Source organism: Vulpes vulpes, chromosome 2 (genome assembly GCF_048418805.1).
Source record: "Vulpes vulpes isolate BD-2025 chromosome 2, VulVul3, whole genome shotgun sequence".
NCBI lineage: Eukaryota > Metazoa > Chordata > Mammalia > Carnivora > Canidae > Vulpes > Vulpes vulpes.
Window position 1 is genome coordinate 102183146 of NC_132781.1, and position 16183 is coordinate 102199328.

At 42.5% G+C, this 16183-nt stretch overlaps 3 protein-coding genes across 13 annotated transcripts in view; 1 reads left to right on the forward strand and 2 right to left on the reverse strand.

Annotated features, from left to right (window-relative positions):
* Positions 1–13224, reverse strand: part of ABI1 (abl interactor 1) — a 137858-nt gene extending 124634 nt beyond the window's left edge. The window contains exon 1 of one of the 2 annotated variants that reach the window (XM_072742191.1): positions 13030–13224. The gene's annotated coding sequence lies outside the window, so the exon portion shown is untranslated. The remainder of the gene's footprint in view (positions 1–13029) is intronic. The other variant, XM_072742201.1, reaches the window with a different exon arrangement.
* Positions 8550–9332, reverse strand: LOC112931111 (oligosaccharyltransferase complex subunit OSTC-like). Its single transcript, XM_072742308.1, has one exon. It carries the CDS (start codon positions 9270–9272, stop codon positions 8823–8825), a length of 450 nt encoding a protein of 149 aa, XP_072598409.1. The 5' UTR covers positions 9273–9332; the 3' UTR covers positions 8550–8822.
* A 13-nt stretch (positions 13225–13237) lies between the features above and the next one.
* ACBD5 (acyl-CoA binding domain containing 5) overlaps positions 13238–16183 on the forward strand; it is a 50239-nt gene continuing 47293 nt past the window's right edge. For 2 of the 10 annotated variants that reach the window (XM_026013609.2, XM_026013610.2), the window contains exons 1-2: positions 13899–14422; positions 14600–14774. In XM_026013609.2, coding sequence (XP_025869394.1) covers positions 14408–14422; positions 14600–14774 — 190 coding nt within the window. In that variant the 5' untranslated portion in view covers positions 13899–14407. Of the gene's footprint in view, positions 13560–13898; positions 14423–14599; positions 14775–16183 lie in introns of those variants that run through there. The other 8 variants (XM_072742117.1, XM_072742122.1, XM_072742127.1 and 5 more) reach the window with 8 other exon arrangements.

The window sequence follows — 16183 nt, forward strand, 5'->3', positions numbered from 1 at the left end:
CTTCTCTTGCTATCTGGACACAAGTGACACTGCAAACTTAGTGAATCTCAGACTTCTGCACAGTTAATTCACATATCGCATCCCAAGATACTAACTTGGAATTGTGTAGTTAACAAACCAGAATATAGATAAGAAATGTGGTATAATGGAAAGAAACCAGGAGTCAGGCAACCAAGGTTCTCTTCTCTGTCCTTCCTTGTCCTCACCCACCACACTATGTGACAGGGTCACAGAGAGGGTGCCTTGGTGGCTTGGTCGGTTAAGCATCTGCTTTTGGCTCAGGTCATGATCCCAGAGTCCTAGGATCAGCCTTGCTCTCTTTCTTTCTCAAATAAATAAATAAACATCTTTAAAAAGGGGGCAAGGTATTAGTCGGCTCAGGCTGCCAAAACAAAATACCACACACTGAGTGGCTTAAACAGCAGAATTTTATTTTCTCACAGTCCTGCAGGCTAGAGGTCCAAGATTAAAGTGTCAACCAGGTTTGGTGTCTCCTAAAGCCCATCTCCTTGACTTGCAATGGTCATCTTCTCACCGTATACTCACGTGGGACTTTTCCCTGGTATCTATGTCCTGATCTTGCCTTTTACATTTTTAAAAGATTTTATTTATTTATTCATGAGACACAGAGAGAGAGAGAGAGAAAGAGAGAGAGAGAGAGAGAGGCAGAGACACAGTCAGAGGGAGAAGCAGGCTCCATGCAGGGAGCCCAACGTGGGACCCGATCTTGGGTCTCCAGGATCATGCCCAGGGCTGGAGGTGGCACTAAACCGCTGAGCCACCTGGGCTGCCCTGATCTTGCCTTTAAAAAAATATATTGGGGTGCCCATGTGGCTCAGTGGTTCAGCATCTGCCTATGGCTCAGGGCATGATCCCAGGGTCCTGGGATTGAGTCCTGTATCAGGGTCCCCACAGGGAGCCTGCTTCTCCCTCTGCCTGTGTCTCTGCTTCTGTCTGTCTCTCATGAATAAATAAATAAATAAGATCTTACAGAAATAATTAATTAATTGAAATATATATTTATTTATTTGAGAGAGAGAGAGGGAAGAAGGCAGCATGGGAATGAAAGAGAAAATCCCAAGCAGACTCCATGTTGCTCACGGAGCCAGAAGCAGGGCTCAATCCCATAACCCATGAGATTACAACCTGAGCCAAGACTAAGAGTCAGGACACTTAACTGAACCACCTAATCACTCCCTAATCTTGTCTTTTGATAAGGACACCAATCATACCACATTAGGATCATATCCCGGAACCTCATTTCATCTTAATTACCTATTTAAAGGCTCTATTTCCAAATACACTCACATTCTAAGGTCCTCGAGGTTAGGACTTCAATATATGAATTTTGCAAGGGACATGATTCAGTTCACTACAGGACATTCTAGGATTAATTGACATCCCAGGTTCTACAACCCTCAATTATGACCTCTCTTTGCTTCTTTTCAAATTAATAATACTATCCAGGAATCCTCAGAGAAGGAGGGTGAATGGAATGATCTGTTCAGTGTAGCAAGGCCCACACAAGACCAGAGGATTTCAGGAGACAGAATGAATTGTAAACCTTCCTTTCAAATTTTATTATAATTGGTGGTGGACATTCTTTCATACAGAGTCATCATATTTGCAGCAGGCCGGACCTATAGGCTGGTTTTCTGGCAGGTCTGATTATTCATTTAACATGGGGGAAAGGGCTCCCTTAGACATGTTAAGTCAAGCCCCTGCAGAACCCTGGTGTTATTTTAGAGTGCAGCAAGCTGTTATCCTGAAATAATAAAAATTAGCAGTGGCTAAAAATGCAAAGTACCTGGAGTTCTGTAGGGAAAAATAGAGCCTTTAAGTGAAATCTCATGCTATTTTTTCTTCTCTTCCAGAAGCTATAATATTTCCAGCATGGTTTGAATGAATTAATTTCTTGTTAATTTTGGAAGCTGCTGAATCAACACATCCTCCTCCACCTCTCATTTTCAGCTTCAACAAGATCCTGCAGGCATTTGTGACAATCAGAACGGTTTCTGGAACAGCTGGTCTCACCAGCAATAACAAGTAGCTCATTCTTTGAACCTAGCAGAAAATTGGCTAATAATGGCCCTTCTCTGAACTTTGTCCCTCCAACCTTTCCAATGCTTTTACAAATCCCTCAGTGTTAGAAATACCTAGAGTAATTTCTCTTTTCCTGACAAATGAACAATATAATATTTAGAAGTTCTACAGACAAATGACAATCCATGTAAAGTTAGTATTCTTTAGTTGGATGTTACAGAAAACAAAACCCAATGTAGTATAAGAAAGAAAAAGACAAAAAAAGGGAAAAAGAAAAGCAGAAAAAAGTCCTCATCATGAAAATTCAGGCTCACCCACAGAACTCAAAACTACAATCAGTCAAAAAAAAAAAAAAAAAATACTAGTGCAAGTCATTTGGAAGGCCATTAGGAACCCAAGTAGTATTCTCTCTCTCTCTCTTTTTTTTAAGATTTTATTTATTTATTTATTCATGAGAGACACCCAGAGAGAGAAGCAGAGACGAGACACAGGCAGAGGGAGAAGCAGGCTCCATGCAGGGAGCCCGATGTGGACCTGATCCTGTGACTCCAGGATCATGCGCTAAGCCGAAGGCAGATGCTTAACCACTGAGCCACCCAGGCATCCCCCAAGTAGTATTCTCATTTAGTGTCCAATTTCTTTGTAAAGATTTTGGTTTTTTTTTGTTTTGGTACCCTTCGTAAATGGTGAAGAGCATGGCAAATGTATGTACCAAATGTTTCATCTTCACCATGCAATAAATCCATCCTCTGGGACACTTGGGTGGCTCAGCAGTTGAGCATCTGCCTTTGGCTCAGGGTGTGATCCCGAGGTCCAGGGATCAAGTCCCGCATTGGGCTCCTTGCAGAGTGCCTGCTTCTCCCATTGTCTATGTCTCTGTGTCTCTGATGAATAAATAAATAAATAAAAGCTTTAAAAAATAATAAAAAAACCATCTTCAGCTCAAATTCCTCAGTTCCAAACCCATGCCCCCCCCTTTTTTTTGGTGGGCAGCAAAGTTTATTGAATGATGACGTTTATTGAGCAATAGTACAAAGCTCCCGAAGAGGGAGCGGACCTGAGAGGATTGCCCTCAAATCCATATTTCTCAAAAAGAAAATCTGATTATTCCAACTGGAATTGGCTCTTCTTTCCAATCATCAGCTTTGGCAACAGGGACATGTTCAGACAGCCTTAGCATAATCACTTGAACGCCCTGAGATTGGTGTGGGAAGTTTCCAGAGAGACTAAATAATCAAAGAAAATAAGTGTCAGGTGTTCACTACAACTGGGAAAACTTGTGCAATACATAAACACGTGGTTGGGTGCTATTTGTGCAATCCTGCAGGTTACTCATAGACAAGAGCATCTGGGTTTCTCCCAAGGATTTGATGCCATTCTTTTTTTTTTTTTTTTTTTGATGCCGTTCTTATTTGTTGTTTAAGAACATTTTCCAGCTAATTCTGTAATGTATATATTCTTTGTCATTTGCTGCCACTGCAATATCTACTCAATGTCCCAGTGTCTCCTGGGCATGTACATAACTCTGCATATAGTCATGTTATTCTAGATCTCCAAAAATACGTGTTGCTGCTTTTCAAAACCCTCTGTGAACATCTCATTTCCACATTCTCTTTTTAAATTTTTTATTCAATTTCTGTTTGCCCCACCTATTATTGCTGCCATAGCCACTGCAATGGTAAACAATTAAAACTGGTTTTTCGTTTGTTTTTTAAAGATTTTATTTATTTGACAGAGAGAGATCGAGAGAGCACAGCAGAAGGAGCTGTAGAGGGAGAGGGAGAAGCAGACTCCTTGATGAGCAGGGAGCCCCATGCAGGGCTCGATCTCAGGATCCCCATATCATGACCTGAGCCGAAGGCAGATGCTTAACTAACTGAGCCAACCAGATGCCCCCAAACTGTTTTTAACAAATACCTTGAGGATAGGATTGTTAGTGCTAAATGAGTTCTGAGTCAAGTGAAAGATAAATTCTGAGAATAGAGCTTTTCAAGGGAGTTGCCAGCAAAGTCAAATAGCGATAATTCTCTGGGGATTGGACTTTTGGGGGCTTTCCCAACCTGTCCTTCCCCATCAAGAGGCTGCTAGGATGATGCTTTTCAAAGCACTATGATTGCAAGATAGCTTGTTTTCAAGGCTACTGTAGAGCTAGGGAAAGACGGATGGAAAGAAGACAAATTCAAACACCACAATGTTTATTGTTCTTACTAGATTTAGCTATTTTTTTAAGATTGATTTATTTGAGAGAGAGAGAGTACGGGTATGAGCACAAGAGAGGGAAGGAGCAGAGAGATATTGGGAGAGGGAGATTCTCAAGCAGTCTCCCCCTGAGCCCAGAGCCCTGAGCCCCAAGCCTGGAGCCAACTGGGGGCTCCATCTCAGGACACGGAGATCATGACCTGAGCCCAAATTAAGAGTCAGAAGCTTTTTTTTTTTTTTAATTTTTTTTTATTTATGATAGTCACAGAAAGAGAGAGAGAGGCAGAGACACAGGCGGAGGGAGAAGCAGGCTCCATGCACCGGGAGCCCGATGTGGGATTCGATCCCGGGTCTCCAGGATCGCGCCCTGGGCCAAAGGCAGGTGCCAAACCGCTGCGCCACCCAGGGATCCCAAGAGTCAGAAGCTTAATTGACTAAGCAACCCAAGTGCCCCTCAGCTATTTTTCTTGAATGAATGTTCCTTTATTTCCAGTTATTTTTTTAAATTTTATTAAATACTTTATTTATTGGGGCACCTGGGGGCTTAGTTGGGTATCTGCCTTCAGCTCAGGTCATGATCCTGGAGTCCTGGGGTTGAGCCCTAATGGGGGTCCCCTGCTCAGTGGGGAGCCTGCTTCTCCCTCTGCTGTTCATCCCACTCCTGTGCTCTCTCTCTCACTCTCAAACAAATAAATAAAATATTTTTCTTAAAGATTTCTTTTCTTTTTTTAAAAAAATATTTTATTTATTTATTTGAGAGAGGGCAGAGGGACAAGCAGACTCCCCCACTGAGCACAGAGCCCCATGTGGGGTTCCATCCCAGGACCCTGAGATCATGACCTCAGTCAAAGTCAGATACTTAACTGACTGAGACACCCAGGTGCCCCATAGTTAATTTTTAATGGTTATGGTTAATTTCCCGAATTTGGTTAGTTGCCAGGGTTTGGATAAAAATGATTTTTGCAATTTTGCCAGTGTTCTCATTGCTTTTATATAGGTGGTTAAGACTATTCCTAGGCTGCTGTTCTGAAAGTGCCTCCTTTCATTCATTTTATTTTATTTTACTTTTTAAAAAAGATTTTATTTATTTTATTTATCCATTTATGAGAGACACACAGGGAGAGACAGAGACATAGGCAGAGGGAGAAAGAAGCAGGCTCCCTCTGGGAGTCCGATGCGCGACTCCATCCCAGGACCCTGGGCCAAAGCAGATGTTCAACCACTGAGCCACCCAGGCATCCCCCTTTATTCGTTTTAAATATAACCTTGATCATCCACCAGCTGTGAGACTCTGGGGAAGTTACAGAAACCTTGCTAATTCCTATGTTTTGAAAATAATAAATAAAATTAACCATCAGCTACCTAGCACACCACCCATTAAAAGTGAGTGTTCAGGAGATGATGCCTCCTCTGTTGAGGAGAAAGAACCAGGAATCTGTCTCCTGCTCAGCAGGGAATCTGTTTCTCCCTGTCCCTCTGTCACTCCCCTTGCTTGGGCTCTCTCACTCTCGCTCTTTCTCAAATAATTAAAATCTTAAGAAAGAAAAAAAAATCTTAAGAAAGAAAGAAAGAAAGAGAGAGAAAGAGGAGAAAGAAAGAAAAGAAAAGAAAAGAAAGAAAGAAAGAAAGAAAGAAAGAAAGAAAGAAAGAAAGAAAGAAAGAAAAGCAACTGCAAATATAAGAAATACTAGAAGTAACTACACATGCCCTGGGAAAGGCTCTGAAAAGACTTGAGAAGATCTTTAGTTCATGCCCCAGGCTGATCCTCAACAGACAGCATACAACAATCAGCTAATAGTAATAATAATCAAACACAATAACAAAAAATAGGAAACCCTGGCAACTGGAGAATCTGGTACCCAGAGTTAGCACATTATTAGATTCAAATGCCCAGTATTTAACAACAACAACAACAACATCACATGGCATACAGTAAATATGGCCCATTCAATAAAGAACACAAAACAACAGCTAATGTCACTCATAAAGATCGAATTAATGGCACATATACTAGAAAAAGACTTTAAAACAACTGTTTTTAAAGATGCTCAAATAACTAAAGAAGGATGTGGAGAAAGTCAAGGAAGCATTGTGTGAACAAAATGAAAATATCAATAAAGAAATAGAAAAATCTAAAAAGAAAACAAAAATGGCTAATTTGCATTTGCCTATTGGTTAGCGATGTTGAGGATCATTTAATATGTTTACTGACCATTTGCATACTTATTTCAGAGGAATGTCTATTCAAGCTCTTTGCCCATATTAAAATCTGATTTTTTTTTAAAGATTTTTTTTATTCATGAGAGACACATAGAGACAGAGGCAGAGACAGAGGCAGAGGGAGAAGCAGTTTCCATTCAGGGAGCCCAATGTGGAACTCGATCCTGGGACCCCGGAATCACACCCTGAGCTAAAAGCAGACGCTTAACCGCTGAGCCATCCAGGCGCCCCCAAATCTGATTGTTTTTGTTGAGTTGCGGGAACTAGTCTTTTAAGAGGAGGCATTTCAAATCAGGGGAGAAAAAAGGATTATTCAATAAGCAATGTAGGGCAATTGGGTAAAATTCTATAAAAAAATTAAAAATTGTCACATTTTTCCTGTTTTTTATTTTTTATTTTTTTCCTGTTTTTCTTTTTTTAAAGATTTATTTATTTATGATATATATATATATATATATATATATATATATATATATACATACATACATATATAGAGAGAGGCAGAGACACAGGCAGAGGGAGAAGCAGGCTCCATGCTGGGAGCCCGACGCGGAACTTGATCCCGGGACTCCAGGATTGCGCCCTGGGCCAAAGGCAGGCGCGAAACCGCTGAGCCACCCAGGGATCCCTCCTGTTTGTTTTTTAAAGGGAAACAAAATATTTGGATAAAAACCTTTTATACACCATACCCAGTCCCTCCATCCACCAATGTAATCACTAGCATGAATTTATTGTTTCTTTTTTAAATAAATATTTTATTTATTCATGAGACACACACAGAGAGAGAGAGAGAGAGGCAGAGACATAGGCAGAGGGAGAAGCAGGCCCCCTGTGGGGAGTCTGATGCGGGACTGGATTCCAGGACCCTGGGATCACAACCTGAGCCAAAGACAGGTGCTCAACCATTGGGCACCCAGGTGCTCTTTATCATTTATCTTCTTATTGAAAAATAACTTTATATACTAAGTTGGCATAAACTATAATTCTAAATGTTCTATATATATATATATATAATTCTAAATGTTCTATATATTCTAAATATATTCTTGAGATTCATATAGTCTCCTATATTCTTTTTCATTGCTACATAGTATTTCATTGTTCCAATGTTCCATATTTCATTATATATTCTCCGTTTGAAGGTGTTTTGGTTGTTTCCAATGTTTCATACTACAAACAGCTATCTGATGAATATCCTTCTATCTGTCTCCATGTACACACTAGTGAAAGTTTTCTAGAATTTATGCTAGAAAAGGAGATTGCTTCATTATTAAGTATGTATATTTTTCGTTTTTAGTAGAAAACATCAAATTGGTCTCCAGTAGGTTGTATCAATTTACATTCTCATTAGGAGAGCATGAGAGTTCCAAATGCTCATATTCTCACCAGTATTTTATACTGTCAGACCTAAGATCATTAGTAGGACTGAGGAATAAAACGTGGTATTTCGCTGTTGCTTTAATTTGCATTTCCCTGATTATTATAGAGCTTATCTTCCCATTTGTGTTTTTGGCCATTTATTTTTACTCTTCTGCTATGTGCCAGTCTTTTCCCATATCCATTTTTCTATTGAGTTTTTTGTCCTTTGGTTTTAATTAACTATAAGAGTTCTTCATTCTGTACGAAAGATTTTTTTATCCATTACAGACTGTTTCAGTCAGAAATTCCATTTTGCTTTAAGCAACAAAACTCTTACAGTATGACAAATGTTTATTTTTTTCATGTATCAGGAGATTTTGCCCAGACCCTGGTAGACTGGTAGAGGTGTTCATGATGTTACCAAGGATCCAAGTCCCTCTTCTTTTTTTTTTTTTTAATTAGAAAAATTATTTATTTCTGCTCCTTTCATACATCTTATTGTGCAGAAACAGTCTCACACATATCTGAATAATGTACTGTCACACTGTTTAAAGGCGAAGCACCATAGGTAAAGCTGATCAGAGTTCTCAGCTTATGGGATCTCGCTTCCTGATTTTACATTAATTTTTGAAAGTCAGAAATGTCATCTTCACAAAATGTTAAGGGGGCTGTAAGAAATAATCACTTTATTCAATATTATAGTTGTGGAGATGGGAGTATATTTTCTTTAAGAAGTGAAAAACTAAGAAGAAAATGCCACTAAACATCATTGGTGTGTCAGTACAAGCCAGCAGGAGAAATACTGTGAGAAATTTGTCTCTTTGATACCAAGAAGACATTCTAGTTCAAGCTTTAATATAATTCCTATTTCTCACGAGATGCTTCTTTTCTGCTGCTTCACTCTTTTTCCATATTTCACATCAGAGGATTGGTACAGCCTTTAAAACTTCATTAACAGGAGCAAATCCAATATCCACAGATTTCTTGTCAAAAGGCATTTTTTAACCCATCAGGTAGCCCGGCAGTTTCATTCTCATGAATACTCTAGCCATGAAAAATCTCAATAGGACACAGACGAATCCAATGAATAGAAGAAGAAATCTATTGAGTTTTGGAATGTTTGGTGCATTCGATAGGTCCAGGATTATGAAACCTAAACCTCCCATTGTAAACAGGAAGCTGGATGCAAGTCCTTCCATAATATACTGTCCATTTACTCTGTAGGCCAAGAAAGCTACTGGTCTCTGATGTCCATGTTCATCAGTCATAGAACCAACACTTGGAGGTTCAACAATAACATCATAAATTATTCCTCCGGTGATGAGGAAGTAAGACACCACCACCAGAGCGTACACCGTCATGGCCGACGGCATGTGCACCCAGGGCGGCTTCTTCAGCTTCAGGTTGGGGCATTCGAGCACTAAGAACGGGACACGGTACAAGTTCTCCATGCTGGTGGCGGCAGGGGTTTCTCTCCCGACCCAAGTTCCTCTTCTCTTTCCATTTTCACCTCCATGTACATGGCTTTTACCATTATGGAACAAGATAGCTGCTATACTTCTATCTACCTCACAAAATTTCAGGAATAAGAAGTATGAAGGAAAAAGGCAGAGGCTAAAAAAGGGCAAAGGGGTGTTCCAGCTAAATCTTTACCCATTAAAAACCTTCACAGAATGGGGATCCCTGGGTGCTCAGCAGTTCAGCACCTGCCTTTGGCCCAGGGTGTGGTCCTGGAGTCCCGGGATCCAGTCCCGTGTCAGGCTCCTGGCATGGAGCCTGCTTCTCCCTCTGCCTGTGTCTCTGCCTCTCTCTCTATCATGAATAAATAAATAAAATCTTATTAAAAAAAAAAAACCTTCACAGAAGCACTATTAACCAATGTCTATTATATACATAAACCAGAACAGTGACTGACACATGGCTACCTTTAGCTGTAGGAGAGTCTAGGATTTTGAATTTTGGGTTTTTTTTTATAGTCTCCACAAAGACAAGGGGAAGGGAGATGGATTTGAAGACTGTATCACTCAACACGTATTGAAAGTACTCTCTCCAAATCTATAGTATGCTTTAGTTTTATATATGTATCTTCTTTCACACCAGTTTTTAAAATCTTGATATAGTCAAATGTGTTATGTGCTGAATGTTTATATCTACCCTAAATTCATAGCCTGAAACTCTTTACCCCAGTGTTATACTTTTGGAGGTGGGAACTTTGGGGAGATAATTAGATTTATATTAGGTCATGAAGCTAGGACTCCTTTTTAAGATTTTATTAATTTGAGAGAGTGAGTTAGCAAGTGAGAGAGCACAAGCAGGGGGAGCTTTAGAGGCAGACAGAGAAGCAGGCTCCTTGCTGAGCAGGGAGCCTGACATGCCTCCATCCCAGGACCCTGGGACCATGACCTGAGACAAAGGCAGATACTTAACTGAATGAGCCACCCAGGTACCCCTATGTTAGACGCTTAAATATTCATCTTTCTATATATTCCTGGAACAAATTTTGGCTACTTTAAAAGTAAAAATTAGAATAATTTGGTGAGTTTGTATTGGGTCATTATTTTTAGAGAAGCTACAATTACATCTCCCAGAATGCCCTTCTCTGTATTGTTCTAAATTAGGGTTGACCATAAGAATTTATGTGAGATTTGGCAGATAGGAGTCAAGCAGCTCTGAAGGGCATTAGGTATGGAGTAGCACCTTGACCCACTTTCCCAAGTCTTAGGTCAGGCATGAGTTCAGCTCCATGAAGACTGGTATCATTTCCTTCTGAAGGTCATCCATGTCATCTAGTTTAGACGCAGTGAGAGAGAACGTAGAATTCAATTTGTCCTCACTGATTTCAGTTTGTTCTAGGGGTTTCAGTTTGTCTTTGTTCATCCCTGCTTCATGTAAGTTCTTGACTACAAGACACACTATAGCAATTTTAAGCTCCCCTCCAGACACAATGGCAATAGCTTCTCATAAACTCTTCAGTAGCTCCCACAATTATATAAGTCTAATCCCTGTAACTAATCTATTGTACTATATCAATCATAATGGTTGTGCTTTCTTGATCAAATTGTAGTTGATAGAAAAATATAGTCTTTATGGATTTGTTTTTTTCTAAAGATTTTATTTATTTATTTATTTATGAGAGGCACAGACGTAGATAGAGGGAGATGCAGGCTCCTTGCAGGGAGCCTAATGCAGGACTCGATCCTGGGAAGGGGATCATGCCCTGAGCCAAAGGCAGATGCTCAATCGCTGAGCCACCCAGGCATCTCAAAGATTTTATTTTTAAGTAATCTCTATACCCAATGCGGTGCTGGAACTTACAACCCTGAGATCAAGAGTCACATGTTATACCAACTGAGCCTGCCAGGTGTCCCTATGTGTACAATTTTTTAAGTGTAAATTTTAAATGAAGTATAATATACACAAAGAAAAATAAATATTTTTTTTCTAGAGAGAGCAAAAGATTTTTTTTTTCTTTTGAGTATAGTTGACACACAGTGTTACATTAGTTTCAGGTATATAATTTAGTGATTTGACACAAAAATGTACTATTTTACCTTTTTTATGGTCATGAGGGAGAAGTGGGCTTATTCTTAATTAAAATATCTCTAGAAAAACACCATCAAGAATGCTTAATTTATCTGGTTCTTTGGTGGCTTAGTATGTTAGGTATCCGCTTTCTTTTTCTTTTTTTTTTTGGGGGGGGGGTATCTGCTTTCCACTCAGGTTATGATCCTGGGGTCCTGGGATGAAGCGCTGCATCAGGTGCTCTGCTCAGCAGGGAGCCTGGTTCTCCCTCTGTCTGCCAACCCCACCCTGCTTGTGCGCTTGCTCTATCAAATGAATAAATATTTTTTTTTAAAAAAAGAATGCTTCATTTATTATGGTGATCATTTAGTACGTCCAAACACTCAATCATTATGTTTTACACCTGAAACTAATAGGTTATATGTCAATTCAATCTCAAAAGAACAATGCTTCATAGTAGGCACTGCTCTGAAGGTACTGAAAGACAACCAGTGTTCCATGAGATGTATTTTAGGTAGAATTACAGGCTGTTCAGGTAAATGGAAGGCAGCTTAGGAACGGATCAATCCACCATATTCATCAGTGTGTTTCAGTAGGAGTTACCATATATAAACCAGCACAGTTATATGAAAGTGCTTACTTTTAAAATACCTTTATCTGAATAATCCCAATTTCCTTTCTCCTTATGCTATTCTCCTTGACTCGAAATCCATACTACCTGCAAATGGAAATTCCATAAAAACCACTGACAGAAAATTCTTATTCATCCTTACCTAAAGACCAGAATACTATACATTTCTTACTCCATAAACTTAACGAAGAGTTGTCAAAAGTTGTCAAGTCTTAGATTAGAAATCTAAGCTCGGGGATCCCTGGGTGGCGCAGCGGTTTGGCGCCTGCCTTTGGCCCAGGGCGCGATCCTGGAGACCCGGGATCGAGTCCCACATCAGGCTCCCGGTGCATGGAGCCTGCTTCTCCCTCCGCCTGTGTCTCTGCCTCTCTCTCTCTCTCTGTGACTATCATAAATTAAAAAAGAAAGAAATCTAAGCTCTTGGGACGCCTGGGTGGCTCAGTGGTTGAGCGTCTGCCTTTGGCTCAGGTCATGATCCGGGGTCCTGGGATCCAGTCCCCTACCGGGCTCCCCGCAGGGAGTCTGCTTCTCCCTCTGCCTGGGTCTCTGCCTCTGGGTCTCTCATGAATAGATAAATTTTTTTTTAAAAAGAAAAAAAAATCTAAGCTCTTTCATGAGTATGCATGATCCAACAGACTGGAACTGAAGTGAATATCATAAAAAAAGACACAGAGGAAGCAGCAGATATAACACATAAATCCTTCCTAGTTTGAATAAATTACAAACAAACAAAAAATGGCTAGTCTTACACTTTAGTGTCCTGGAATAAGTCCAAGATCTAAAAAGCACGAGTTTTATGGACTGACTCCTGGTTTTGCTACTTACTGAATTGTGGGACCTTGGGCTAATCAGTTACCGTGAGCCTCATTTCCTCACTCGTAAACACCCTATTGCGTTTTGGAACAGGTGCCATTCTCTTGGCAAATCCCGGGCACTCACAAAAGCGGTAGTTCTTTATCACCCAAATGGCGCTCGTTTTCATATACTCGCCCTCAAAGTTAGTAAGCAATCAGGAGCAAAGAATTAGCCCGGTTCCCCGAATCACACCAGCTCACATCAGGGTACCCTCGAAGGCGTCACCGAGGGTCTCTCGGTGGAAGCGGATGTGGCATTAGAAGGGGCCCGGGGGCGCGACGCAGCGGGGAAGAAGGATTTCCGCCGCAACCGCCGAAGCATCCGCGGGCCGGAGACACCGAGCCGGAACTGGTGAGAAGTACGCCTGCCCCCGAGGGAGGTAATGCGGAAGCGCCGCAGAGGGGGTTGGGGGACTACGTTTCCCATAAGTCCACGGGGCAGGGCGAGGGGCGGGCGGGCGACTGGGACAATACCGGACGGGCCTTGCCTGGTAATGCCAAGGTAAAAGCCGGTAGTGCGGCTCGGAGGGAAGAGCACCTTACAGTCTGCGCTTAGATATCTGCTAGTAGCCCTCCTAACCCCCACCCCAAACTGACAGTGAGGTCCTGGCAATTCGGGGATTTCCGGGCGCAGGACTCCATCCCTAAAACGCGTATCAGTACCCCCCCTCCCCCAGTGGGCCTGGGGGCGATTCCAGGTGCCTGAGGTCGCGGGGCGTTATACTGGAAAGGTGAGGGCCCAGGGTCCCGTTTCGAGGGCTGACAGTCCGTTCTGGGTCCTCAGTGCCTCCTCCCTCGAGCCGTGTGACCTATTAAATCGCGCTGGAGCTGGACTGTGCCCGGTTCCCCGGGTGGGAGGACAGCAGTGGTGCCGGGGAAACTGCCCTCCTTCCCAGCCCCAACCCCGAGCTCCCAGTCCGGTCTGGCGGCCGGCGATCTTCCTGCTCCTTGGGGGGCTCTCGGACGTTCCCGACTCGAGGCAGCCCAAGCCCTGCTAACACACTGATGCAGCACCTCCGCACCTTCCTCTGTTAGGGTGCTGGCGAGACTGCCAATGGAGAGGCTGAGCAGCTTGCTCTAAGAGCTTGCGGCCCGCACCGAGTCTCTGCGGACCGACAGCCCTTTGCTCACGTCCCTGCACAGTCCTCAGGCCGTGACTTCAGAGTTCAGGCGCTGTGAACCGCAGGGTCCTTTTTATATTTTCCCCCAACGGTACGGACTCTCGCTCGGCCCTTTGAGCCCGGGTGCGCCGGTACGGACGCGGCGGTCCCGCCCGTTCCAAAAGCGAGGACCCAGCCGTCGCCCTTGCGGCCTTGCCTTCCTCCCCGGCGCTACCCGGTCGCCTGGCGGCAGCGCTCGCCGTCGGCTCCGACGCGAGGCGGGGGGTGGAGTCGGCGGAGCGGCCGCGGCAGCAGCGAGTGGGTCCTGTGGTGGCGCTGGGGCGGGGCCGCGAGGAGGGCGCCGGCTGACCCACGGACGCCGCCGGGATGGGGAGAGTGGCTGCTCCGCCAGGGTCCTGCGGGTGGGGGAGCGGCTCGGCGACCGCGGCTGGCCGGAGCCCTTCCGCGCTGTGCTAGAGATGCTCTTCCTCTCGGTGAGTTGTCGTTGGGTTCTCGGCCGCGCGGCCTAGGTCACGCCCCGGGGAGGAGGAAAGAGCCGGGCCGCCTCGGTCCGTGCGGCCTGGAGGGCAGGGCCACCGGGCGCTGACTCGCTGCGTGGGCCTCCTCCTCCCTTTGGGCATGTTGATCCGCGGCTGCGCTCCATGTTCCAGTTTCATGCAGGCTCCTGGGGAAGCTGGTGCTGCTGCTGCTGCCTGATTCCAGCCGACAGACCTTGGGACCGGGAGCGGGGCCGGCGCTGGCGGCTGGAGATGGCGGACACGAGATCCGTGCACGAAACCAGGTTTGAGGCGGCGGTGAAGGTGATCCAGAGTTTGCCGAAAAATGGTAAGTGCGCTGGGCTCCCGCAGCCCAGCTCAAGAAGCCTCCTGCAGAGGCCCGAGGCCCCAGTTCCCGAACATCGCCTCTTTTAATCTTCTCTCGGCTGGTAGTCTTGCTTATTTAACCTACTTCGCTTCTGCGTTTACAACGAATGTAATTGGAGGGCAGGTGAAGAATGGGAATTAATGACCTGCTGATCTTGCAAGCACGAGACCAATGTATTATCCAGCTTTGGAGTAGTTGCTATTGCTGAAAACAAAAGTCTGTCACTTAATGACTGCGGATTTGGGTATGTTTAAAAAAAAAAAAAAAACTGGGTGGGGGATGCCTAGTGCCGCCTACTCATAAACTGCACTATTTAAGCCTTTCAAAAACTTTTGATGTGAAGGCCGGGAAAGGAAAGAAGAGCTAAATTCATTTGTAAAATGATTTATTTTAATACATACATGTATTTGTGACTTTTTTCATGTGTGCTGTGCTCTGTATTCTTGTGTTCTCTTTCTTATACTTATATTGGGCCTTCCTTGCAGCTTAGGAGAAAAGTCATTTCAGTTCTTTTGTATTTAATATTATTCAGACTCCTTTCAAAATTTTTCTCCTTATCCTAAACTTTCAGCAGTTTGACTGTGATGTGTCCAGGTGTGGTTTTCTTCAAATTTATCCTGTTAAGAGTTTACAGAGCTTTTTGAATTTGTCATTTTATGTGCTTGACCAAAGTTGGGAAGTTTAAAGCCGTTAAGATATTTTTTCCTTTGGAGAGGCTTGGCAAAAACAACTTTTATCTTTTATTTCGTATCCTTCTTCACTATAGGAATTATTTTTCACAATTAACTTGTATTTTCTGATGATGCTTCTTTACAGCACTATTACTGTGCCAGAGCATAAAATTCACTGCATACATCGTTAGCATATTTTTACAGTATTTCGTATGTTTTCTGTTTTAATTAATCATGAGTTGACTTGGTAATGACTATTCAACATGGTTTAATAAAAATTCATTAAGTGCAAATTCAAAAGGTTTTGAAAACAAATATACACAAAATAGTATTCTTTTTGTAATCTCAAACGTCAGACTGGAGGAGGAACGTCTGAGATTATGAAGGGGTTGAAAGATAAAAGAAAGATAAAAAGAAAAAAGAAAAAAGTGAATGAACAATATGTAAAGAAATAATATAGGAACTTATTTAGCTATTGGTTTTTAAAATGCCTGATTAAGAGGGTTTATAAAAAGGCATCATTCTAAGAGTTTTACATAAGTTGTAGCATCATCCTTTCTCTTAAACCAATATTTTTCTAATTTTTTGAAAATTGTTAAAGGTAGAACTTAACGTCTCTAGTCTATTTTTTGGGTATATATAATGTATTAAGAAATCTGTGTAAATATGAACTGTATAAACATAGCATTTAAGAAGCTA

Bases quoted from the DNA above. Each gene is read 5' to 3' on its own strand.
- LOC112931111 (XM_072742308.1), bottom strand. From the start codon at position 9,272: ATGGAGAACTTGTACCGTGTCCCGTTCTTAGTGCTCGAATGCCCCAAC.